The 25,490-nt window shown below is 32.0% G+C and overlaps 4 protein-coding genes across 5 annotated transcripts; 3 read left to right on the top strand and 1 right to left on the bottom strand.

Moving 5' to 3' along the window:
- Positions 1–189: 189 nt before the first annotated feature.
- LOC148233267 (uncharacterized) lies at positions 190–5,730 on the top strand. Of its 2 annotated transcripts, XM_088189274.1 has the most exons (7): positions 190–331; positions 757–799; positions 1,528–3,472; positions 3,538–3,607; positions 3,676–3,799; positions 3,866–4,003; positions 4,080–5,730. In XM_088189274.1, exons 3-7 carry the CDS (start codon positions 1,897–1,899, stop codon positions 5,199–5,201), a joined length of 3,030 nt encoding a protein of 1,009 aa, XP_088045400.1. In that variant the 5' UTR covers positions 190–331; positions 757–799; positions 1,528–1,896; the 3' UTR covers positions 5,202–5,730. The 2 variants fall into 2 exon arrangements, with proteins under 2 accessions (XP_088045400.1, XP_088045399.1); XM_088189273.1 differs by lacking the exon at positions 757–799.
- Positions 5,731–10,374: 4,644 nt separating this feature from the next.
- Positions 10,375–15,398, top strand: LOC148233266 (protein takeout-like). The gene is made up of 6 exons (XM_088190119.1): positions 10,375–10,977; positions 11,233–11,378; positions 11,443–11,537; positions 14,209–14,345; positions 14,910–15,059; positions 15,129–15,398. Exons 1-6 carry the CDS (start codon positions 10,905–10,907, stop codon positions 15,299–15,301), a joined length of 774 nt encoding a protein of 257 aa, XP_088046245.1. The 5' UTR covers positions 10,375–10,904; the 3' UTR covers positions 15,302–15,398.
- Positions 15,399–17,809: 2,411 nt separating this feature from the next.
- On the bottom strand, positions 17,810–19,454 carry LOC148233265 (stromal cell-derived factor 2). The gene is made up of 4 exons (XM_088189906.1): positions 19,353–19,454; positions 18,951–19,146; positions 18,669–18,893; positions 17,810–18,312 (listed from the first exon to the last, which is right to left on the bottom strand). The coding sequence occupies exons 1-4, from the start codon at positions 19,438–19,440 to the stop codon at positions 18,141–18,143; spliced, it is 681 nt and encodes a 226-aa protein (XP_088046032.1). The 5' UTR covers positions 19,441–19,454; the 3' UTR covers positions 17,810–18,140.
- A 1,321-nt stretch (positions 19,455–20,775) lies between these two features.
- IntS4 (integrator complex subunit 4) lies at positions 20,776–25,253 on the top strand. Its single transcript, XM_088189905.1, has 14 exons — positions 20,776–20,864; positions 20,976–21,545; positions 21,889–22,064; positions 22,125–22,317; positions 22,383–22,566; positions 22,622–22,827; positions 22,892–23,014; positions 23,353–23,488; positions 23,553–23,690; positions 23,772–23,958; positions 24,036–24,218; positions 24,287–24,611; positions 24,676–24,895; positions 24,965–25,253. The coding sequence occupies exons 1-14, from the start codon at positions 20,811–20,813 to the stop codon at positions 25,171–25,173; spliced, it is 2,904 nt and encodes a 967-aa protein (XP_088046031.1). The 5' UTR covers positions 20,776–20,810; the 3' UTR covers positions 25,174–25,253.
- The last annotated feature ends 237 nt before the right edge of the window (positions 25,254–25,490 follow it).

Here is a 25,490-nt window from a genome sequence, read left to right as displayed (position 1 = left end):
TTTTTTAGTATAAAATAAAATCCAGCTATTATTTTCTTAAAAAAAATTTTTTGTAACTGTTTCTATTTTTTTTCTTTAGAAGCAATTATTAAATCGAATATTATGTGATTTGAATCATTATACGAATATTTATTGATAAAATTCACATGTCGCTGATTTTATTTTATATACTTTTATTTTTAATCATACGAGTACATGGCCGCGAAAGAGTCTGCGTGACAGTGCTAACCTTAAACTGTCTGATTTTTTATCGTTTGATATTTATTTTCTTTTCGTTTTTCACATGAGTTCCTCCTGTACATAATTTCAAGCCGGCGCGCTACTACAAATGGTAAATAGCTCGCTTGGCAACCTCCATTTTGTCCTAGTATAAGAGAAATTAATTTTGAGGTTACGTGTCATATTGGTTTCCTTCTTTGTTATATTATTACAATATTAGTCCACTATATAGTTATCATTATCGTTATATAACATATACGCTGATAGCATTTCTAACGCTATTTCCGACTGTTAATTTATAATGTCAATAGTTTTTGAAACGGCTAGAATCTGTTGAGTTTACATAGTTACTAACAAATCGAAGCAAGCCTAATAAAGATATCATTGGTGTCCACTTTTGTGAACCAAAGCAATCTGTACGTAAAATGTTTTAAATAATATAAACATTTTCTAATATCTAGGATTTGCCATACGCTACATTTACTTACAAAACCTAATATAAATGTAGTTTTCAAGTATGCTTATTTATCTTCATAGGTCACCGCAACCTCTGAGAATTTCTAGCGGAAGCTAAAAAAAGGTCATTTCGGAAATTTAAAATTTTTGTTCAAGGGTCATCTTAAAAATTTTTGTTTGAGAAGGACAAATCGCTGCGGGAGCTAAATAATGCGATTTCGGTCGTTTTTGTTCGTTTAGGGATGCTGCGGTAGATAAGAAAAGGTCACCTCGGACACTTGTTTAAGGAGAATGTCTTAGTTAAGATGACCAGACGTCCACTTCGAATATTTTACCCTTGAACAAAAATTTCCGAAATGACATTTTTTAGCTCCCGCAGCAATTTCTCTTTTATTCTCCTCGGACAATAATTTCCGAGATGGATTTTAAACAAAAATTTTCATGATGACCTTTTTATTTTTAGTGTCCTCCTTTGATATTTTCAAAATCTTGTCATCTTACCTTAGTTAATATCTCTTGCCATGTTGTCCAACCACCTAGTTTTTATCTATCAGCTGATTCCAGTAGTAGTCTTGGCGGCTTTTATAACACTATATCATGCAAAGCACTTTTCTCTAGACGCTGGCACTGTAACATTCGAAAGTGTACTCATTTATTTATATGTTTGCATGATACTGTTTTTGCTAGATATTAGTACTTGTTTCCATTTTGCTAGTATATCAATGACATCTGAATTATTACCATTAACCCTTTGAACTCCAATGACGCAAATTTTCGCAAATAAACATTTTTAGGAATAATGCCCAGTATGCAACGTATTAAGTAACGTTTTAAAATTTTTTTTATTTTTAGGATCAAGAAACTGACGAGGATATTGAAGCCAAATATTACGCCAACCTTCATTACGTCGACACCGAAACGGTCGAATTACCTAAAAATGTATCCGAAAACGATACAATTTTGAGTAATTCGGCCAAAACTAATAAACTATTATCGCGTCGATACTGGTCAAAGCCTGTGAGTCAAAGTATTGTCAATCCTAGCATTGATGAAAAACTGCAAACTGAAAATGTTAAATTTGAAAGAAAGGAGAGCAATGTAAAGAGTGTAACGTCCGAGTCAAAGATTGAGCAGCCTCAAAAAGTTACAGATGCTGTAGTTTCAACGCCGATTAAAAACGTCAACGGTGAAGTCGTTCTTAAGCATGATGATGTAATTGTAATGATCGACGTAACTCCGAATTCTAACAATGATCAAAGCAATGTAAATGTTCAGCTGAACGATAGCAGTAATACAATTGCTTCACAAACTAATTCTAAAAAGAAGAAGAAAAAGAACAAAAAGAACCGTCATAATAGATTTATCGGAGAGGACATGGAGTCGGTGCAGCATCCCTACGTGAGTTTACTAGAAAGACGTCAAAGATATATGGAGTATAATGACTCTGATTGTATTTCATCAAGCGATATCGAAAGAAAGCAAAACGAACTTATCACCAACCTGATGCGAATTCGGAATAGCGTAGAAAACGGCGCTAGCAGCATGAGTCTTAACCAAATGATGCACTTACATGAAAATCTACAAAATTTAATAAAAATGGTACCACTAGCAAATTTGGACGCTGACGTTCGTATGCAAATAGAGTCTTACAAAGCAGGCCTTAAAGATGCTTCGAACCTTAAACAAGCTAGAAACAATTTACGAAACATGGAGATCAACGACAATGCTAGGCACACAAACCAGATGAGATCTTCCTTTGTGAATATGCCGGCTCAAAACGCCGTTCTTCCAGTTAATTTACCATCGAGTGGTGCAGGATTGAAAACATCAACACCAATCTCTTCAATAAGTAGTATCACTACCAATAAAGAACTACCCGATAAGAACGTTTTAACGCCCTCGAAGAGTGTAAAAAAAACGCCCGTTTCGCTCAAATTAAAACCGGATAATGTCGTTGAAATTATCAGACTCGATAGCAGTGACGATGAATCGGTGATTGAAATACCAGTCGACGAAGCGCCAAAACCCATATGCCTCGATAGCTCAGAAGACGAATGTGAAGCGACAACCTCCAAAACTGAAGAACCAAAGGTTATAACTAAAGGAAAATTAACAAACAATAACATTAGCAAGATTATTCCGAAAACGACTAATCAACAGACGAGCCCGTCGCCGTCAATTCATTCGTCGATTCATTCGTCGACATCCGACGATTTCATCCAACAAGATGCTAATAACTTGAAAGGCAATTTCGTATTCAATTTTGCATTGCACGGAACTGATTTTAGCAACAGTTTAAATAAAAACGTCGAGGTGCCGGGCACTTCCTCTACTGATAATACCAAGCATGTCTTTGCGACACCGAAATCTAAGAAAAGGAAAAGTAATCTGTTGAATAATTCCTATACCGTATCTGATTCAGGTCCGATCACTCCGTTCACGGACGTGTACGATTCGGAAAGCTCCGATATACCGGAAAGCATCGTCGAAATACCGGTGACTCCTGTATTGTCGAAACGATTAAAGAAGAATCCGTTGTTTGTTAGCAAATTTTCAGAGCCATCAGATCTCACTCTGAATATCACTAGCGATAAACCTAAAGTTTTGACAGAAATCGTCGATAATAATAATAAAGGTAGCTGTGCATTGCCGGATTTTGTCGCCAAAGTTATCGGACCGAAGAAAAGCGACAAAAAAGTGTCGCACGAAGAGTGCAGTAGAAACATGGAGATGTTTTATGATTGCAGCTGGGGCGGAGAAGTCTTTGATCATGTTAAATTAAAGCGGCAGATGCCAAGTAAGTAATCGGATAATAATATTTGCGTTTTAATATATTTACTTTGTGGATGTGTTTTTTTTTAGATAACAAACAATCGTGGGAGATCAATTTGGCGGATAAATATAACACCGTAGAGCAAAGACATAAATTAACGTAATTGTATTTTAATATCGCTCTGAAGTTTAAATACACGTGTTTATTGATTTCTTTGTTGGTTTTAGATGCTTGAGATGTTCTAGACGCGGTCATCGTGAAGATAGATGTCCGACGAAGCCCAAAATTTGTCATATGTGTGGTGTAGAAGGTCACTTTGCTTCGAGATGCCCTAAGACGATATGTCTCAATGTAATTACACTCAGGTTTGCTTATTAATAAACTAAAAATTAACGTTTATTTCAATTATTTTTACAGTGCGGCTCGGCCAACAGTACTTTTTCTAAAGATTGTCAAAATTGCAAAGGATGGAGAAAGAAGCGATGCAAGACTTGTAACGCACATGGTCATTCTACTACAACATGTACAGACTTATGGAGACGCTATCATTTGACGGTAGTTGATTTTCTTTGATTCAATATCAATTATATGATCAATGTGAAATTATATCTATTTATATAATTTACTTCAGACTGATAATGAAATTCCGCTGGTAGAGAACGCTAACAGAAAATCTGATTCTGAATGCTATTGCCCCGGATGCGGACAAAGAGGACACTTGTCAGCCGATTGTCGATCTCACAACTCTCACCGCTTATCTTCGTTGATTTATAATTATACTCCAGTTTATATTCCCGACGGAGTGAGAAACGCACAACCGAGTGCTGAAAATATATCTCAAAACTTGACTAACACCACTAAAGATAAGGATCGCTCTACACTGAAAAGGGCCTGTGACTCGGATATTAAATATGATTCTCCGAAAAGAATTAAACCATCCAAAATTGAAACCACTACTGAAATACAAGCGTCACCCGAACGTGCACCAGTCGAAGCCGTGACTTCTCAAAACGTAACAGGTAAATCTGATAACAATGACGATCAAAATAAAAGTTCAACACAGGTTTTATTGACCAATGCTTCGTTAGAGCGCTTGCAAAGCACTAACGGAGTCGAATTTCTTGCTCAACTATCTTGCAAATTTAACTGCAATTTTAAAATTCAACCAAGCGTCTTGGGGAGCATTTTGAGTATCAAAAGCAATCACAAAATGTTATCATCGGTTCAGAGCGAATTGAGGAGTTGGTTGAGTAAAAAAGAGATTGTTCGTGATACTTCAGCTATTCCGTCCAGCAGATCTATGGTGGTAGAAATGCTTCAGACGGAGCTCGATCTGCTGAAGGAGAACACGATACCTCTAAGGAGTTTGTACAATACACTAAAACGCATTAGATGTGATTACCAAAAGATCACCCTTGTCAGTGGATTGAAATCGGTTCAGGCTAATGCAGCTTTAAATGCAGTTAACGATGCCACTCGGACACTAAACAAGACTTTAATCGGTAAGTTCGGCTTCTTGAATGGTAAACACTACGTGAATAAACTGCGTCAGATTTTGGAGATTTTGAAAACGCTCAACACGAACAATGTTGAAGCCCAGATGAAAGCTGAGCTCGAGACCTGCTATAATGCAGTGTTTTCAATTAAGCCTAGAAAAGATTATGCGAAGTTGATTGGGAAGTCTGAAAACGCACAGAGGAGAAGGGCAAATAGGTATAAGAAGAAGCGGCAAATCGGTCTTGCGTCGCAATGATTGCTAGTTTCAAACAATATTTTTTTATTTTCTCTTAAATTTTAAAACATAAATATAGTTTTCGTGTATGTATGTATGTCCTAGTTTATATTTAAGACTGTAAATTTGTACATAGTACATATATGTATGTATACTAAAAATAAGATTGGCATACTTCTAATGCCACGAATTTTTAAATAAAAAATTGTATAATTTCATATTCAAAATCAAAAGTTTTTATTACAATCTTAATGAACTTTTTATTGAACTTAGTGTCTCGGTATATAAAAGATATGAATATGAAATAAAATATCTTATGTGGGATTAGATTTAATATTGAAGATAATATGTAATCACATTTCTTAGAAAGAAAAGGCAATGTACGTCATTTAAATTTTGCTTTATATTTTGAGTTGCGGTTTGTTTTGTTTAAATATTTTTTTCATTCTACATTTATTTGTATTTTTGAAATACAAAGATCTGTTTTTGAATTATTTCGTTATCTTGCCTTATTTTTTTAAACGTACAATAAATAAATGTTTTTCTCTAAGCATAGTTTTATTTTTTTATAAATAAAAATAGTTACAGATATAGAGAATTAATACAATAAATTATTGAAAATCTACAATTTATTCGATTAAAAAGGCAGATCCAAGACTAAAATCAGTTCCATGTTTTTATTTTTTAATGCATACTAAGATAATGAACAAAGAATAAGCTACTAGTTGAGTTTTTTAATTCCTGTTATAATGCTTAAAAAAAATTGCAATGTTGATAATGAAGGCATTGAATGCATTTGTGATTTAGATTTCTATTCATACAGAATCTAATCAATTAGCTTTTTCGCTTCAATCTTAAGACAATAATATGTCGCTGTATTTATTTAAGAGATAAATGCTTTTCGCATGGTCAATTTTATGTTGCAAGGTCTCGGAAAAAACATCTATGGTTGAATGTTGAATATAAATGCGGCTATGAGAGCTAGTATTACATATTATTTTTAATTCCATAATTGATAGGATATCCTCTAAGGGGGGGACATCTATAACTCTAGTCATGTGCCCGACTTCAAAAGGGGTCAGGGCTCGAGATTTATTTAATATATTTTTATATTATAATTTAATTTAGTAATCTTTCTTTCATATATTTCGGGTGCACGTAAACAGTTCTTAATCTACAGCCTTCTTAAATATTTATTATATCCCAGCGCCTATCTTTTAGGAGCGTTTTGAGTTCTAGAACGTCTTCGAGAATCACTATCGCGTCCTCTTTTGATGACCTTTGGGGCTAAGACATCCCCGACTCGCTTATGGCTGTCGCCATCCGGCTCCTTAATACGCTGGCATTGCACATTGATCTGTTTAATACAGCTACGAGGAGCTGGTCCGGTTCGTATCATATGAATTTTTGGTTTGCTTCATTCTATGTATGATTTTAATCATATATTGTTTGTGTATTGAAAGAATACAATGTATTGTTTTAGACCATCGTGACGCATTGGGGTAACCTGTTAGGTTACGATGGTCTTAATTTAATTTAAATAAATAAATATGCTCATTCACTCAACTAAATTTCTCAGTATCTGTGACTCAATATTATATATATAAGAGGAAACCCCTCTTATATGCTCAGCTGATGTAGGAACTGAAGTTGAACAACCATTTTGTTTTGATACATTAACATTACAAAAGTCTTTACAATACATTGATATATATTTTGCCGCAATCCAGATGTAAAAAAGTTTTTATGAATATAATATATGGCATTTTTCATCAACGTAGAATAAGTTCTATTAAGATTTTGTCGAGAATCCAGCATACATAAGAGCAGCCAGTAGTTAATCTAAGACTTAAGAAGACGGCCAAATCAACAGCGTGCAGTCGTAGGGTTGAGACCAAATATTGACTGATCTTTGGGGTCGGTCGACGGGGGAGTAACCACTTCCTGACCGATCTGTTGTATGAATTTATCTTACATGGATGTGCCACACATTTTGAATCAAAGATAGTGATTTTATACAGAGAGGTCATTTCAATTTTTTTCCGGGAAGGGGGAAGAAGGGCCAATTGATCGTTTTTTTTAATGATTTTTTTTTTTTAATAATATGCATTTCACTGATTAAATCTACGTCAAAAGCAATAAAATCGTGCTGGCACAGTGGAAACGCTTGGTTATATAGCGTTCATATTAAGACAATATTATGAATCAAATGAAGCATATCTAAACCCAGAGGGACAGCTGTAATTTAGCCTTGTACTTGCGCACCGACCAAGTCAACTAAGATCTGACAGAAACCTACGAACGAACGCTGAACATGAACATCTTTATTGCGCCAATGTCTACTTTGAGAAAAATATATTATATTTAATTTATATAAAACGTCATAATTGTTAATCACTACAATTATTATGTATTTATTTAATTAAGACTTGATTATTCAAAATATGTACTATAAAACTTTTTGTGAATTATAAGTATGTGTTTATTTAACTTTTAATCCTACTAGCCCTAATCGCACCAATAATAGTATTACAGTTTGCTACAAAAAATATTGATACACTAAGAACGCCATCAGGCAAAAACACTGGGAGCTTCTGATTTACAGAATAGAATAGATTTTTTTTGCACATCAATTATACCAGGAAGAGCTAACTTTTAAAATATATATTTATCTTGAAACCATGTCTGAAATTTTATTTATTCTACTTAACGATAAATAAGTATTCAATTGTGGCTCACGCTTACCCTTGAAAACTTGTTGCGTCATACAATAATATAGAAAATGAAAATGTTAAAATTCATCTACGATCGTTCTCAGTATGACAATTATTAATGATTATTACTTGTACTTAGATGGAAAATTAAAATCACAATAGATATTTAACGTAATATGCTTTACTACTATGCATGCACGTAAACATGCAATAATTGCCGCTTGTTATATATAGAATATCATATTTTAATTCATTTTTAAGGAAGTATGTAAATCTGATAATCACACTTTATACAAAGACTGTTCTGATACACATAAATTATGAATTGTGACGTATGAAATCAATGTCAGACATGTTACGTTTACTTATTTTTAAATCGTATTTTTATATATTTTACATACAAGTTACATGTGAAGATTCTAAACCAAGAACATGTTAACTGAGATTTTTGCCAAAAAATAGTTTTAATAACAAGACTAAATTTCACGTTAAATTGAAGAATTATCTTGACAGATGGTCAGATTTTTTTTAGTTGGCAATTGTGTTATCGTATAGTGTTGTTATTGCTCACAAGCCAAGCGTGCTGCTCACAAGCCAACGCTGCTCTATCGTTATTCGCGCTTCATTAGTCTTTTGAATATAATTAAATAAATTCCTTGCAGATTCGTTGAGAAGTATTGATGGGTTCAATGTTCTGACAAACGCTCGTTCGCAATTAACCTGCATAACAGTTTTAGTGCGAACGAGATATTTTATAAGATATTTCTAAAATAAATAATTTACTGCGCAATTATGTTTATAAATGTTATAATATTTTTTTAATTCACATGATCGTCCGTTATCTTAATTCTGATCCTCCTATATTATTATTCTGACTCGTATGCTATGTTTATTTTAACCATTTGATATTTATTTTTACCCAGAATAATTTAATTATGACCAGTCAGTAAATCAAATTTTTCTGAAATTTGCTTTTTATTCTGACAATTTAATTTTTTGCTATAATTAAAGCATAGCACATACACAAAAAATAGTGCAAATTTTGGACTCTTTGTGCCTGGACTCCGTTGAAGAGAAGGCAGTCATAAGCAGCCACTCGAATAGGCCAGCAGATGCCCCGGCCCGCTGACAACATACTGTCATAATCGTTTTCATCCCAAGCAGAGAGGGATCATCCTCCGCTATACTGTCGCTGCCACGCCACCTACAAGGCTTTGAGGAGTTACTATAGACATCCCTGCGCCAACTTCTCCACCACCACTCGGAGAAAACATTTCGCCATTTATCGTCTCTTAAAATATAATATAATAAAACTCCAACTAGATTCCACCTTGCGTCTCACTGGCTACGATATTACACTCCTAGGGCTCTCAATTCCTTTTGTATTTTTGTTCATTTATGAAATAATAAAATTTACCGGATTTTAAACATGTATTCTGTATTTTTTTATTGATTTTTATCTTATAAATATTAATGTAAATATTATTTTACAAAAACAACTTTTTTATCAAAAATAACTTCAGATGGTAACAAGTTATTTTCAATTTAATAAATTGTTCAAAAACATTAATATATCTACCATTACAGAATAATACAGATGTACATAGTTTTTAAACTACATATTTTAGTTGAAAATCGAAAAAAAAATGTTTTGTAGATGAATGTCGGTTATTTTTTTTGCCTTTCGGTCTTTAATTATTTATTCAAAAGTTATGTTATTTCAATTTTTCTTAAGGATAAATATGTAGTGGATTCTACATAATTCTATCCTAAATAGAAAGCATTATTTGAAGAATGCGCTTTATGAATCAACCTTCGAGAGAAAATGTATTTTACAAATAGCACGAGATTACCCATAAATAAAAACGACCACAAAGTTAGCAAAGACTTTTATGAGACTCGTAAAAGCGATGCAGCTTCATCTGAAAAACAATAATAATTAAGCGTTGAGATAAATTATTTTATACAAATGTGTAGTTAAGAATTTTTATGGCATCGTTAAATGAAACATAAACAAAGATCCTCACACATTTCTGTAAAAACTATAAAGCTACCAGCTACAATACTTATTTATGGTTTGCTACCACGTAGAAATACACACGCGCTACAGCCTGATTGGGCGTAATAAACCCATTGACCATTCGTCAAAACTGCTCGAATCAAACATATAAATTGTGTCACAATTACTGGAACTCCAAGACATCGTGAAAAAAGAGCATAATAAATAACAGTGTTATCAGGTTTGCTACTAGTAAAGTAAATGCATAACGAAATGAACCGTAAACAAATGTCGTTGCTCATTGACAAATGCCGATAGCTTATGACAATAACGATGACAGTGCTTCCTAAAATCCAGCTGTTTAAATCATGGCGGTTACTTAAAAACGATCTTATTGAAAAACAGTTAATTTAATTCTACCACCAAATCGTCGAAATTGGTTTAGGCGTTAAGAGTGTGCAGAGCAAAGAAACCCACCCCATACAGTTCGAGCAAGGTATATAAGCGCGTATAAAATATACATCAAACACTTTAAACAGACTTCAAGAATTTTAAACAGATACTCCCGAATTGTGATACAAGAGTGTTGATCCGAACTCGCGCCAAGTGAGACTAAGAAGACCGAGTGAGCAGCAGCTTCCCACTTTACGTCAACCCTAGTCCAGCTACAGGTCCGAAATCCAGAGTTCAACCAAATCTTCAGAGACGACTGATTTCTTCGAGATCACTTATCTAAAGTATTTCACAAATTGTGTAAAATGCAAATGTTTATAATACAATCGCGAATATACACACAGAAGAGAAACTTTCCTAAATCTATATTCAAGATAAAATATTTTTATAATACACTGATAAAAAAATATAGCTCAGTCCGCATGCCGTCAGTTTAAAATCACTTGACTGATATTTCCATATAAACTCACCTCGTTACTCATCAGCTTACACTCCTGTCAGTTATCTCGTTAACTACACATATATTTTACTTACCAACTTCACTCTTTTTAATAGTTAATGATGTATACAAATGTGATTTGTGTCCTTTTTCTATCACTTAACACTGTATGGGCTGAATCTATAAAACTACGTAAGTTTTTTGTATAAATTGCTATTATATAAATATATTAATAACACTCCTTGACATTTTACTTGAACTGTCAATGTCACGTTTCATCAAGTTTACTTAAACAAAAGTAATATTTTTTGATTCTATAGCTTTTCATTAAATGTGTTTATATTTATGTATTAGTCATGTCAAGGTTTTTTTAAATATAAATATTGCTTTGAATACAAAATGACCTCATCCATTCATAAATATAGTTAAACTTTTAAACAATTGCAGCCGATTATATTCCAAAATGTACGAGAGACCAAAGCACCATAAACGAATGTGTTAAAAAGGCAGTCGAGACACTTAGGGGTAAATTGATATCGGAAGGAATACCAGAACTTGACATACCTAGGATTGATCCTTTCGAGATACCTAAAGTTAGCTATTCATAAATAATATTAATACAACTGTAACTCGTAATATAATATTTTTATTTTTTAGATATCTATTAATCACATAGGAGCTTTAAAGCTTGAAAAGGCACTAGCAAGAGCGACTATTACAGGGGGAGGCAGTTTCGAATTAAATACTATCGAGTAATGTATTTCATTTTAATAGACCCTTAGAGCAAATTAATTTATTGAACTAGTCATGATTTAGGTACTAGAAATAATCTGTGAGAGTTCTTCCATAAATAATTATATTTAATTTAGGGTTAAAAAGAAATATTTAAGTAGTATACATTTAAAAGCGATTTAATTAAAATAAGTTATAACTAAAAAATAAAATAAGTCACCGATTTATAAATTAATTTGTACTAAATACTATTGCAACTAAATATTTTACAAGCAACCTATATTTTAGTTTAAGAATATAACACTACTATTATGCAGTTAATTACAAAATCATAATAACTAAAAAAGTAATAAATAGTCCAAAAATTTTGAAACAAAAAAAATGGTTATCAAATCAATATATTATTAAAATATTACCCATCTTTGCTTTAGTTTAAAAATTAGGTCGACTGTATTGAAGTAGTAAAGTAGATTCCTGCTATTAATTTAGTAGTAAACGTTTACGAAAACATATAAAAAAAATCTTAAGATCGCAGTACAAAAAAAAATCGTCCTCATCTCCCGCTTTCAACCTATAATCGTCGCGAAACAAAGATTCTTTTCTCCCGCATACAAAGTGTTAAGCATAGTAGGAAAAACAGATTTAATATTCATATTAAATTATGTCATTGTAATGTAATTTTAAGTCAACATAAAATAAGCTGGTGGCATTGTTTTATTGACATTGATATTAAACTTCTTCTTTATTAATTCGTTATAAGATATTAGTATAAAATAAATTCTCAAGTGAGTGTTGATTAAGCAATACCTCTAGAATAAATAACAGATAAGTCTATTTTTAATGGGTTAAAAATATATAGCATCTATAAGTTATACACATACGTTACATCAAATACAATCAAGTCACAAAAAAAACTAAAATTTAAATAAAAAAAAATCGACAAAAAATTAAATTATAAGATATTTTGACATTTTTAAACGCAATACAATAAATAGTCAGTAATGTTGCTGATACATTGCTGGTTAATAATTAGTAATGGTCAGTAACTTTTTGGGAAACAGTCACTAAAGTCATAGCGACAATGCATATCCAATTTATTTTTAATCATATACATACTATATTTATAATAATATAATACTTAATATGTTATATTCTATAATTATAGTGCTATTTCATTATTGAATAAATTTTATCTTTCTCTATTAAAATACTAATATTTGGTCAAAATATAACTAATCATTTAATTTTAAAAAACGTAGCGTTAAATTTAAAGAACAGACTCTTAAATAATTACTGACCATTTAATATAATTATTGACAATTTAGTAACTGATCATTTACCGACTGACCATTTATTAAAATTATTGACCGTTCAAGTAAATTACTTACCACAATCGAGCAAAATTACCGACTATTTGCGAATTGACTAGAGTTTTTGTAATGCATTACAAAAAACATATGCTGGAGATAATTTTTTTTAAATTTATTGTTATTTCATATTTTATGTAATAATATCATATATTACATCTCTCTATTTTCAGCAAGAAAACTGGAATTGCTTCAAACACATAGATTAATAACTAATGTTCTATGCTATGTCATTAGAAGCAGCTAATGCTACGTTTATGATATCCTTAAATATTCTTATCATATAATTTCGTTAAAATAAGATTTAAAGTAAATAATTTAGTGTCTTTTGGGTTTTGAGACCATAGGGGTGTGACTTTGCAGCCAAAATAGACGCCGGAAAAAACTGGTAACAGTTTATTGTTATTAGGTATGATTTACTATAACGAAATAGTGTCGAGTTGTATTTCATAGACTGAGTGCTGATAGAAAAGTTGATGGAGAAGTGATGTCCTCTGGATAATCCACTGAGGTATCTCGTGTTTGTTATCTAGGTCTAGTTGTCTACCGTCTCGAATCAGTAGATCGTCTCAAAAAGAGTGATCATCTGCTCTTGAAGCATGTGATCGTCTCCCAGTGTGACAAAATGTCAGATATGTTACACTCTTTATTCGAGACGTCTCTTTAGAACTACATATGCGGATGCTGGCGGGCCAACTGCATCGCTTGATTATTCGACTAACGAAATATGTTCACGCCTTGGATAAATGAAACTGCAAGGTGTAACTTTTAAAGGTCGTTAATGCAAAAGGTATATTAAAATGGTGGTTTTTAGACAGGTAGACGCATTGTATATCGCATTCTTTACGCACAAAAGGGTAGTTTTTCTGGTAATTACAAGCGGTTAACGGTTTGTTAGCACAATTGTTGCAAATGTGGTATTGAGCATTCTCTATTGTTATAAGACCTTTTCTCAAAATGAGTTGTTATTTTCTTTTCATAATATTGAAATGTTCGTTTTATAACCTTAGCATTGACTGTGAAGCTGGATGGACTTAACAGTCTAATTTATTTTTTCAGAACAAAATTTTTCTCTTCCTGAAATGATTTTAGATAATAATTCCCATATATATAAATGTGCTTTTCTTTTAGCCGTTCACATTAAACTTAGTCTAGTCGATATTATAACAAAACTTTTTTTATTAACATACACATCGATATTATATCTTGGTGTGATTAAAATGCAATTACCAATCAATTAAAATATATTTTGCATTTAATTACAAAAAAAGACAACATAATTATGTTGTTTGATTTACTATAATGAATATATATATTTTTTCAGTATTGATTTGGACAATTTAGCTGTGGCAGTTTCAATCACACTTCCTATATTGGACATCACAGGAAACTTTGAATTCGACTCCCTACTCGGAGTTTTGGGTCGAGTTAAAGGAATTGGAGATTTCAAGGTCCACCTTTGTGAGTACAATTTTCATTCTTACATTTATTTGTAGTCAGATGTTCTTGAAAAAACCTACATTAGCATTATTAAGATAACCTGCGATGGTTAACCATATCACTTCAATTAATCTCGAATTTAATATATAAATAATTAGCCATCACTTACCTGGCACGCGGTTAAAAATGACATTACTGACTACCGGAAGAAATGATTATATGATGCTATTCTTCAGATGGCAATTATGATTTGTGAGACGCAATAAAGCATTCAATACGTTACCTACCATTATATGGTACTATTATTTATATTACATTGTGATACAAAGATAATTTTCAATGTGTATGCTGAAACATTTTCTTGGTTCATTAATATACACTGCATAACTATATTTGATTTATATTATGATAATTTGTTAGTTGCTGTAGCAATTATTTGTATTTTTAAAATGATTAATATTATATGAAGTAATATATACATTTTTTTATTAAAGTGACTTTTACTGACATGATTTTTATCAAATTCTGTATTTTATAAAAGTAATGTATTTCTAAATATTTTTTTTTTTTTGATATTATTTGTAGCTCAAGTCGATATTGCAATTAATATGAGGGGAAAGCCAGTTGAAAAAAATGGCGAAGAATTTATCGAGTTGGAAGAAAGCTACGTCGATGTCAATATAACCGATTATACCGTCAAAGTGACAAATTTACGAGCAGGAGATGCGCCAATAGGTGTGTTGCATTTTTATATGTATATATTTTAAAATACACATTGTAAACATACACATATTATATTTACAGACGAAATGGTCAACAATTTCATCAACGATAATTCAAATAAGCGCAGATTGTTGGATACAGGCAAACCGTTTATAAACGAATCTGTTGGAAAATACGCGAAAAAATATGCAAAGATGGTTGTTTCCAAAGTGTCTTACGACGAATTAATAATGCGTACTAAAGACGATATATAAAAACACAAAATTATCGTTGAATGATTTTATATTGAATTTATAGTAAATGTTTATTTAGCCAATAATAAATTTATATTTTTTATCGATCGATAATAAATAATTTTTATATACTTATTTAGCATCGTTGCAAATGCAACAGCAAGCAATTTATCTATTACTTACACCCAGTTCGAGAAACTGTATACATGCCTTTAAATGTTATTGGAGCATATTAAATTACCCTGAAATTTAATAAAAAGTATATGTCATAGTCTTTTTCAGCAGTATACCATAATTCATTTTATCATATACCAGTATACCATATTTTTTTATAATGGTACCAAAACAATATCTAAAATTGTCACATTGCGTGGCCACATATGATTTCATTAAAAAATATCTATGAAAAATTGTAAGTTTTTATTGTTGTTGAATTAATTACGCTATGTAATGTCACTTATAATTATATGCATTATCTTTGAATTGGTATGTAAAATGACAATATAACTGCAGTAAAAAAAAATCTAATATATGTATGTATAGACGATCATAATTATTTTGCTTTAAAAAGCAGCATATAAAAAAGATACTTTTTTAATTAATATTTAAGAGAAATTGCTACTTACTTTGAGCGTTTAGGAGACCCTTCAAAGGATGTATATTATGACTGTTTGTCGCCACTAAACAAAATAATGGAACGCATGGTTAAGATATCCTATGGCATTGTCAACCTCAAGACATTTTATCAACGCAAATACGTTATTAAAATTTTTATTGCAGGGTCGTTTAATAGGGAACAAAGATAATTATGTGGTATAATTGTTTAAAACAAACCCTTTCACGATTCGTCAAAGTGGTTTGTAGGAAACATTACTCATGACACACACTCATTCAAAAGATACAAGAACACAGAATATGAGAACATTTGAGGACACGATAACTGCCGTAGTTTTTACTATATAGACATTTATTTTTCTAAAAATAGACATTATGAAAATCCAGTATTAAAATGAGTTAATATTTACGAAGTACTTTTAACTGACTTTTGGTAACCAATCTCGATTCAAAGGAGATAATCCAACATTGGGAATTCCTTCCTTTTAATTAAAAATGGCATAAGATCGTCGACGGCTTGGACCACACAATCGTCCAATATTAATTTTAGAACAGATTCCAAAGTGTCTAGAACGCATACAATATTTGTCGGTTTTATTTAATATTGATTTATTTTTATAATAATATTTTAATAAGACATTTACGTAGGTGACAACTAGTAGACGCTACGAATACCAGTAAAATGGAGAATATACTCAAAATTCGAAACATGATTGAAAATGGACAAAAATCGACGAGAAAATTATTGAAACGATTGAAAAAAAAACTATTACTTATATGGATCGATGCTAAGCGATTATAAATCTTTGGTTGAGGAACTATTTAATATTGTTTTTAAATACATTGATTACATTAACTTATTTATACTACATACTTTGTGATATTATAATTATTAAACGTAATATTTAAATAATATATTTACATATAAAATAAATCTTTCGAATAGCATAAATATCTATGAATAATATAGAATAATCAAATATAAATGCACCTTATCATTATTTATTTATGTATCTTGCAATATGTCAATGTCTCGTGTGAAATGTATCAAAGAATTAAAACATGATGATCATGACAAAGAATAACTTAAATATAATTTAATTTATGTATACTAATAATGTTACATCGTCAAAACCGACCTCCGAATTCGCACAAATTTGATTTCATCGTGTTTTTAGGAGAATAAAATATCGCTATATGAATTATAATTTCACATTTCATAATAAAAATATTATTACCGTCTGTTTTTACTATTTTTTTACTTTGAAGGCAGGATCCTAACTTCTGGTCGGTCCTAATCATATCAACTGTTGAAGTTGTGGTCCATTTGGTAAAGTCCGAATCAGCTGTCTGAGATCAGTCGACAAGAAAATTAATCTTTCGTCGACCGACTAGTGGTGGATAATTGTTATAAGTCTCGATCTATCAGTAGATGTGTAGTTCGCAATCTGAGATTTGAAAACACTCTTTCGCACAGTTCGTAAGCCCCGGAATATGTGCTTTTGTATGGTAAATCTGAACCCTTATATAGTAAACTTTCGTCGATAATATTATGTAATATTTACGCAATTTTGATACATGATGATATATTAAAATCTAATAAAAAAGAGCAAAAATAATCCATTGGTATGATTTTGTGATTATCATGTTTTTATAGCCTTTCTTTTATTTCACCGTACTTCTAAAAAATAAAACACAAAAAAGAAAAAATGTAACAAATATTATTAAATTAAATATATAATAAATATGAATTACCTAATCAAATAACAATGTATGTACATGTACGTACATATTTATTGTATATTATATATACGTATAATTTGTTGAGAATGTTGAGCGTTCGTATGTAGTGGTCATAACGATTGAAATGAATATCGTGAGTGTAAATAATGATTAAAAATAATATAAAACATATTAATTTAAACTTTGTATATTCAAGAACAAAATATATGAATACAATACATATTTTATTTATTATTGGAAAATCAATAATTACAAAAAATAAAACATAGTATCATATCGAGCAATGATTGTTAAAAGGCAATGAATTTAATAAGATCTATTGTGCAGTAAAATAGTCGTCTTTCTATAATTAAGTAAAATCTCAATATTGTTTCAATGCTCACAACTCGTCTTTGGCTCTAGTTATTTTAATACAAAACTTTAAAACAAACATTTGCTAAGATTTATAAATACATTATACATAATCACACTAAAAGTATTGTTTATCGAATCACACGTTGCATTATAATTCTGTATGGAATATTGCTTTATTTGCACCTAAATCGTTTGGATGAATGAAAAGTCCTTCCATCGCCTTCCAATCGGTGTACGAACTGTAAGTTGACGAAACGCCGACGATTTCGCCTTGGCCGTTGATCGGTCGACTGAACGTTCGTCCAGAACCAGCCAAGAAACTATTAAAAATTATTTGATTAACACCAATACACATTATAAATATATTATAATAATTTAAATTCTCAAGGTAAGAACATGTTAACTACTAACAGGCATTATTTCGCTGAGCCCTAATTTTTTGTGACTACAAAGGTTTTGTTTATAAAGGCCCACCCGGAAAATATACCCATACTTTATTAGAGGGCTTACAATTAAAAGACTAAGTTTAACAACATGTCCTAATTGGTTAATATAGTTAGTTTGTGTCAAATGGGTTTTGATTGACTATGTCTACATTTCAATCTTCATTTCTGATATAAAACTTTATCAAATGTCTTAACATGTTTTTGCCTTGGAGTCTTCAAATAATACATACACATCAGTATCGACATGTTTAAATTTAACGGAAGAATCCCTCCTCCAGTAATCGTTGTTACAAACTATAGTCCAATGATCGCCGCTGTCGCCTTCACCGGTTTTATCACCGTAACATGATATTTCTTGATTAGCCGATAGAGGCGACAGGAAATGATGCGAATGTAAATTTTTATTTGTGGCCACGTGCTGCATTCGTATCACAGTGCCACATTTGATAGGATCGCTAAAAAATTAACCAATATAAAAATCATACAGGAAATGAATAAATTAATATATTTACCCTCTCTTGCACTGTTTGTTCATTTCGCCCTTCACCAACCAATGGCTGTTGATGTCTTCTTGTATTTCGGTGGCTGTGACTGATTGCTGCCCCGAACCAGTACCATAGTTAATGTCGTGAGAGTGTAATCTCAGTCTTAAGTCAACGTTGTACAACTTTAACACAGAGCCGCAAGTTACAAACTCGGTTTTGTATGCTAAAAAACGATCCACGGATGAGATATATTACAAATTATAACTATAATCATATTATTATTATGAACTATGATGTGTGGCTTTGACAGTCGAATGGTAAAAGGACACGTGTACCAAACAAATAATCGAAAACAATGAATGAAAGAAGGCTAAAAACACTCCAAAAATAATCCAAAAAAGGTTTAATTTAGTAATTGTTTTAAATTACCATCAATATTTAAGACGAAAATCAGTAATAACGATAGAATAAAATAAACCGACGGTAGAGACGTCAAAATCGGTCCGGTCGCCATCATTGACGTATGTGAATGTTGCCAGGTAAAAAAAGAATGATACGATTTTCATTGCAAATGGCAATTACTCTAAAAATCAATCATTTGCAATAAATTTACTCTCGAGAGACTGAAATAATTTTAATCGGGCGTAGAACGAGACATTCTAAAACATTCTCAATAAAAACACAATATGTATTTTTTACACTTTTTTCTTTATAAATAATAATAATAACAAATAAATGATAAAAAACATATCTATAAACTTAAAGTTAAATTACTTTATATAAAACATTGTTGGATAAAAAAATCAAATCTCGTTAAAATTAAATTTTCTGCACCGGTTCCAACCAGCCATCAAAATAATGCCAACAAATACGTTTAATTCGTCTGTCGTAGGAGTGCATGAAACATTAATATGTATATATTTAATGTGTGAGAAAATCTCTTCTGCGATTTCATTGGTTAGGAAAAGGAGGAAAATATGTCCGATGGCGAAGATATAGAATGTGAGCTTCAAGCATGTCTCGACTTCGATATATAAAAAGTTTTCTGCAAAATAATATATATTTGTCATATATTTTTATCATAACAAAATGTTGATATCATACTTACATTATACAGATGCTCCGTGTTTTCATTCCACTTTAATGAATTTGACATATTTGATATGAACTATAAATATTAAACATAAATATGGAGCGGTTAAAATAAATAGAGGTCATTAACCAGTCGTCACAACAACACACCGACACCGTCGTATTATTGCTGGAGCATTTACACCTTACTGTTCCTGGTCTTCGCTACCACAGCGCCTCCCAGGAGGGTGGGCGCAAAAGAACAAAAGGCAGAATTGATCTAGAAGACAAAATGACTCGTGAATATTCTTGCGAACGGGCGACAAGGCGGTGGGCATTCGTAATATTTATTGAGCTCTAAAATATAGATCGATAAAAAAATTTGAGTAGAGAATCAACGATTAATGCCGTCGAAAGTATTTTATACACCTAAATCATCATGATGTCACATTACCGCTGTTGATTTTTCTTTGTTTAAATATATCTTAATTTAGTGCTAAATATTCGCAACCTGTCACATAGAACCCATATATTTTAGTTTCTCGCTGCAGTTCTATTTATTATTTAAATGTATCTCAAATTTCTGATATAATGACATTTACACTTTCGTGTAAAATATGTATAAATACGATGTAATAAATTGAACAAAACACTCATTTAGCCAGTCGGGCAAAGCTGATTTGTATTAGACTTAATAAAACGAAAGACATGTATATCTAAAATATTAATTTGACATTTTTATACATGGTCAATAAAATACGTGTTATTGCAAAAGTTTGTTGTCGCTTTATAACCAAATGACATTGCGTCGCAATAATGGCGGCTCTGCTAAAAAAACGTGCACTAGCCGAATATGGGCACAATTTCCAGGTATTCCTTTGAATATAACGTATATAAATAAAATTTTATCTATATTCATCCATCGCATAACCTTAAAATGACCGAGGATCGCGATACTTCATTACACAATTTTGGTCGCAGGAACCGCCAGTTAAAAAGCTAAACCTCGTCAAGAAGCAGCTGATCGGCAGCTCAGCCGCTGTTTTCGTGGGCATGCTCGACAAATGCAAGACGAGCAACGACGCCCTGCTTCTCATGCTCAGAATATCTGACTGTCTTCAATTTCACGAGTCTGAACTCGAAGACGTTATCAAGAAACTATCAGAGCACTTTCAATCGGCGGAAGGCTCGACCGTGCGCATGAAAATCTTATGGATGTTCTGCGACATCGGCCTGGAGTGTCCTGGCGCCGACATCAACGTTCTCATAGAAGAAACTATGAATTTACTAAAGAACGAAACCTCTCACAAAGTGCTAGCTCAAGGCATGACTACTCTGCTGAAACTGGGTAATAAAATACCAAGCGACGATGCGTTCCACATGCGACTAGTTGCAATCGCCAAGGAATATTTGAAAGATACGAGTCATCGCGTTAAATGTCAATGTTTGCAGTTGATAAGCGAACTCTTCCCTGTTTCGCAAGAGATGAAAAACAATATTGCCGAAGTTGAGAGCTTATTGAAATTGATCGCTGATTATACATATTCACAGGTATATTAATTTAAAAATATTTTAAAGGAAGTATCATTTTCAGATAAAACCTACGTAACTGTTTTTTTATTACTTATTACTTCAAAAATTTCAAATTTATGAAAGCTGCTCTTTCAGATTTTTAAACCCTGAGACAAAATGTGCTGTAAAAATCACAAATGAAAACAATTTTGTAAAATTGTACCAAATATCTGTAATAGAGCAAAGTTTCTGTATTATACCTAAAGTTCTAAGACCGTTTACGAGTTATACAGAAAATAATAATGTTATGAATAGTGATATAATTAATTATATTAATATAAAATTGATTATTAAAAGTCTAAATACCAAGTATGTGTTTTAGGATGCTCGTGTAAGGTGTGCGGCTTTCGAAGCGATGTTAACGTTAGAACACAGAGGTTTATCGTTGGATTCAAAACTGTATAATCAAGTGTGCCCTGCTTTATCCGATGACTATGAAATCGTCCGACAAGTTGCATTGAAATTGGTGCATCTGTTTGGAAATAAATATCCAGAAAAGTATATCTAAATACCTATAAATAAGTATATTTTATGTATTAATTTATAATCAATTTTTAGCATTATAACGCTAGGCGATGGCGAGACAAAGTTACGACTTGTAGATGATGCTTTTATACGAATATGCGGGGCCGTTAACGATTTGTCAATGGTGACGAGAGTGCTCGCTTGTTCGTTACTCGGTGGAGTTGAAAAAGTCAGTCAAAAATTTTTGCAGCAAACGTTGGATAAAAAATTGATGAGCAACATGAGGGTAATTTACAAAAATATGGTAGAAATTAAATAAATTAGATTATATTTACACGTTTCGATTTATAGAGAAAACTCACTGCTCACGAACGAGGAGCTCAATTGTTAGCGTCTGGCGAATGGGCTGACGGTCGGCGTTGGGGTGCTGATGCCCCCAGAGAAATTCTTCACGAAGCAACAATAGCACCGTTATCGTTGATGGCCGGCGGGGCAGCGGGAGCTTTTGTTCACGGCTTAGAAGACGAATTTTTAGGTGCGTATTTAAAATGTTATATTAAAATTTTTTAGTCCTAACATTTTTTTTATAGAGGTTCGTTCAGCAGCTGTGGAATCAGTGTGTCAATTAGCATTGCACAATCCAGTGTTTGCTATAACATCTTTAGACTTCTTAGTCGATATGTTCAATGACGAAATTGAAGACGTGAGATTGAAAGCAATCGACAGCCTCACCAGGATCTCCAGTCATATAGTTCTTAGAGAAGATCAACTAGAAACTATTTTGGGTGCTCTAGAGGTATAAATTATTTATATATACTATATATGTAATATTAAACTAACGATTTATTCATTTGTTATAGGATTTCTCCATAGACGTGCGCGAAGGTCTTCATAGAATGTTAGCGTCGAGCACTTTAGCGTCTAAAGTTTGTTTGGAGATGTGTGTCGATAAAATCCTTGATAATCTCAAAAAATATCCTCAAGTATGTATTAAAATAATAGTACTAAAACTATATTTTAGGCATAATGATAACTCAATTTATGTGTAGAATTACATTAATTTTTTTTTAAATAAAATCAGTTTCACTCTCACTTAGCTTCCACTTTTAACACATTAAATGCCATGTGCACAAATTTGTGCGTTGCGTATTTGTTTCGTAAATTGTGTATTTACCGTAACATATTCATTTAGCACTTTAACCAAAGATGTTACTACTATTATATTAACTAAAATATTTGAAAAAATCGATATCTAAAATTCCAGAGGCTAAAACTCGGGTTAAAAAAATAAAAATATATTTCAATTGAATCTTATTTTCAGGATAAAAAATCGACTTATAGATGCTTGCAGAGAATAGGAGCTGCTCATCCTGAGCTAGCGTTGCCGCTCATTCCTCAATTGCTCAATATTCATCCTTTCTTTGATATGCCACAACCAGATGTTGAAGATCCTGCATGTATGACCTATATAAAATAATATAATATGTATGTTTTATAATTGTTTTAATATGTTTTTTTCAGATATTTGTATATTGATTCTTGTATTGAACGCTGCTCAACACTGCAGTGCCATGTTGCAACTCTTTGAAGAGCATACTGTCAAACATTATTCATATTTAAGAGACACCATGCCTCATCTTGTGCCCCGTTTGAGAATAGGTAAAATTTCATATCTAGAGTGTAGTTATAACTTAATTTGTCTAAATTATAATCAATTCATAATATTTATGAACAATTTAGGCGATTCGTTGATATCGGAAGCCTCAGCTCTTCTTTCAGACGACAATAATGAAAAACCTAATTATGAAGAAATCACTGATAACACGCTGAACGTTCTCAATACCATCATGTCCAATGTAGATAATGCTGGAACATCTACAAGGGTGCGAACAACTATACTTTCAGCAGCACAAAATCAATTGAACCGGTATAGTTATTATATAATATATATTAGGCTAATGAAATTTAAAAAAATCCGTTTGATATATTTATAACATTTTTCAGGTTGGCCGAAATAAATCCCTCAATAAGAGGATGTGCAAAATTCACAGCACTGTATCTCGGATGCGAATTATTACTGTGCTCCGTGCTCTCCAATCGTCTTTGGAACAACTTATCGGCTTTAGCATCACCGCAAGGACTCATCATTAAAAACAACATTAACACTCTTCTAACCAACTGTTTGAGGTATGTCAAATAATAAACTTGCTTTTTATACAATGCATCGTAACATAAAAACTTTTCTTTTTTTTTAGATTACAACATCTATTCGTTGGATGTACGAACGAAGACATATCAGCCGTGAAGCAATTGAGCTTACGTGCTCTTGTCTTACAGTTAGTTTACATTGTGAGAGGAAGCAGTCAGTCTGCTTTGGGTCCGTGTCACGTGCTATTACAAGAAATTGAAGATTTGGATCGCTTCCTCACTGAGTTTAATCTCGAACCGGATCAATTCACAATCGGCGTTTTTCAACAAATATCTCATTTACACGAGCCGAAGCCAGGTCCTGTAGCTCGATGTCTTTTGCCACTACTGCAAAGTGTACCCCCGTCTCAAACTCCAAGACCGAACACTAATGTAAATTAACTTTTTTATAAGCTAAATATAAATCTATAGTTTTTAACATTTTTTCATGTTCTAGATACAAATGTGCTCGACTCAAATAATAGACCCAGTTGGCGAAGCAGAAACTGCGACTCAATTCACAGCTGGTCTCATCGCTGCCATACCCTTAGAAGCCGAAATCATGAACATTCGCGACCCGTCAGCTTTGAGGGTCCACGTTAAATATCCTGATCAGCTAGTTCAAGTTTCCGTTCCGAGAGCGAGTCATTTGAGAAAGCTGGATGCGATTGATGATGGTATTAATATATGTTAGCAGTTTATATATAAATCAAAATTATTTGTATTAAATATATTTATTTTTTTAGATTCTGGAAATAAAGGTTTTAATCTACGCTTGCTTACTAAAGTATTGATTTCGCATCAAGTGTGGACTGCTCAATGTCCAATTGAGATCTCGTTGTGTTTGGCGGTTCCGGATCAAATTGGAGCCGGGAAAAAGGAACCAGCTGTCATTGATTTGTGCAAACCTGTTAAAGTTAATGTTTTGCCAATCGCTATCAAACGAGGAATTTAATTTATAATTTATACTGCACATAAATGTATTTTTAATTGTATTATATTTTTAAGATAATAAATAGTAATTATTTAATCAAACGTGATTTATTTTTTGATGGGTAATGTACTCAATAAATGTGCCGTAACCCACAAACGTGATCCTGAACATATAGGGCTCCAAAATGGAACTGATAAAAAATATATATTTGCTAATATATTTTGCAATAAGAACAAACACCTTTGGAAAGTGATAACCTTGTGCAGCTCATAATTTAATTTCAGCTGGTGTCAACAATGTAATAAATCACTTATTGCAATATGCAGCAATTATTTATC

This window comes from Plectrocnemia conspersa, unplaced genomic scaffold (genome assembly GCF_051122295.1).
Source record: "Plectrocnemia conspersa isolate PC_06_02 unplaced genomic scaffold, ASM5112229v1 ptg000008l, whole genome shotgun sequence".
Lineage (NCBI taxonomy): Eukaryota > Metazoa > Arthropoda > Insecta > Trichoptera > Polycentropodidae > Plectrocnemia > Plectrocnemia conspersa.
This window is presented reverse-complemented; position numbering and strand designations above follow the sequence as displayed.

What these genes read in the sequence shown, in the direction of transcription:
- LOC148233267 (XM_088189273.1), top strand. An exon ending in ATTAAAGCGGCAGATGCCAA is followed by an intron (nt 3,473 to 3,537) that starts GTAAGTAATCGG and finishes GTTTTTTTTTAG; the next exon opens with ATAACAAACAATCGTGGGAG. An exon ending in GGAGACGCTATCATTTGACG is followed by an intron (nt 4,004 to 4,079) that starts GTAGTTGATTTT and finishes AATTTACTTCAG; the next exon opens with ACTGATAATGAAATTCCGCT.
- LOC148233266 (XM_088190119.1), top strand. Translation starts at nt 10,905, where the DNA reads ATGATGTATACAAATGTGATTTGTGTCCTTTTTCTATCACTTAACACT. An exon ending in TTCGAATTAAATACTATCGA is followed by an intron (nt 11,538 to 14,208) that starts GTAATGTATTTC and finishes ATATTTTTTCAG; the next exon opens with TATTGATTTGGACAATTTAG. An exon ending in AGCAGGAGATGCGCCAATAG is followed by an intron (nt 15,060 to 15,128) that starts GTGTGTTGCATT and finishes TTATATTTACAG; the next exon opens with ACGAAATGGTCAACAATTTC.
- LOC148233265 (XM_088189906.1), bottom strand. Translation starts at nt 19,440, where the DNA reads ATGATGGCGACCGGACCGATTTTGACGTCTCTACCGTCGGTTTATTTT. An exon ending in TTTCGTCTTAAATATTGATG is followed by an intron (nt 19,147 to 19,352) that starts GTAATTTAAAAC and finishes ATCGTTTTTTAG; the next exon opens with CATACAAAACCGAGTTTGTA. An exon ending in AACAAACAGTGCAAGAGAGG is followed by an intron (nt 18,894 to 18,950) that starts GTAAATATATTA and finishes TTAATTTTTTAG; the next exon opens with CGATCCTATCAAATGTGGCA.
- IntS4 (XM_088189905.1), top strand. Translation starts at nt 20,811, where the DNA reads ATGGCGGCTCTGCTAAAAAAACGTGCACTAGCCGAATATGGGCACAAT. An exon ending in AATATGGGCACAATTTCCAG is followed by an intron (nt 20,865 to 20,975) that starts GTATTCCTTTGA and finishes TTTTGGTCGCAG; the next exon opens with GAACCGCCAGTTAAAAAGCT. An exon ending in CTGATTATACATATTCACAG is followed by an intron (nt 21,546 to 21,888) that starts GTATATTAATTT and finishes TATGTGTTTTAG; the next exon opens with GATGCTCGTGTAAGGTGTGC.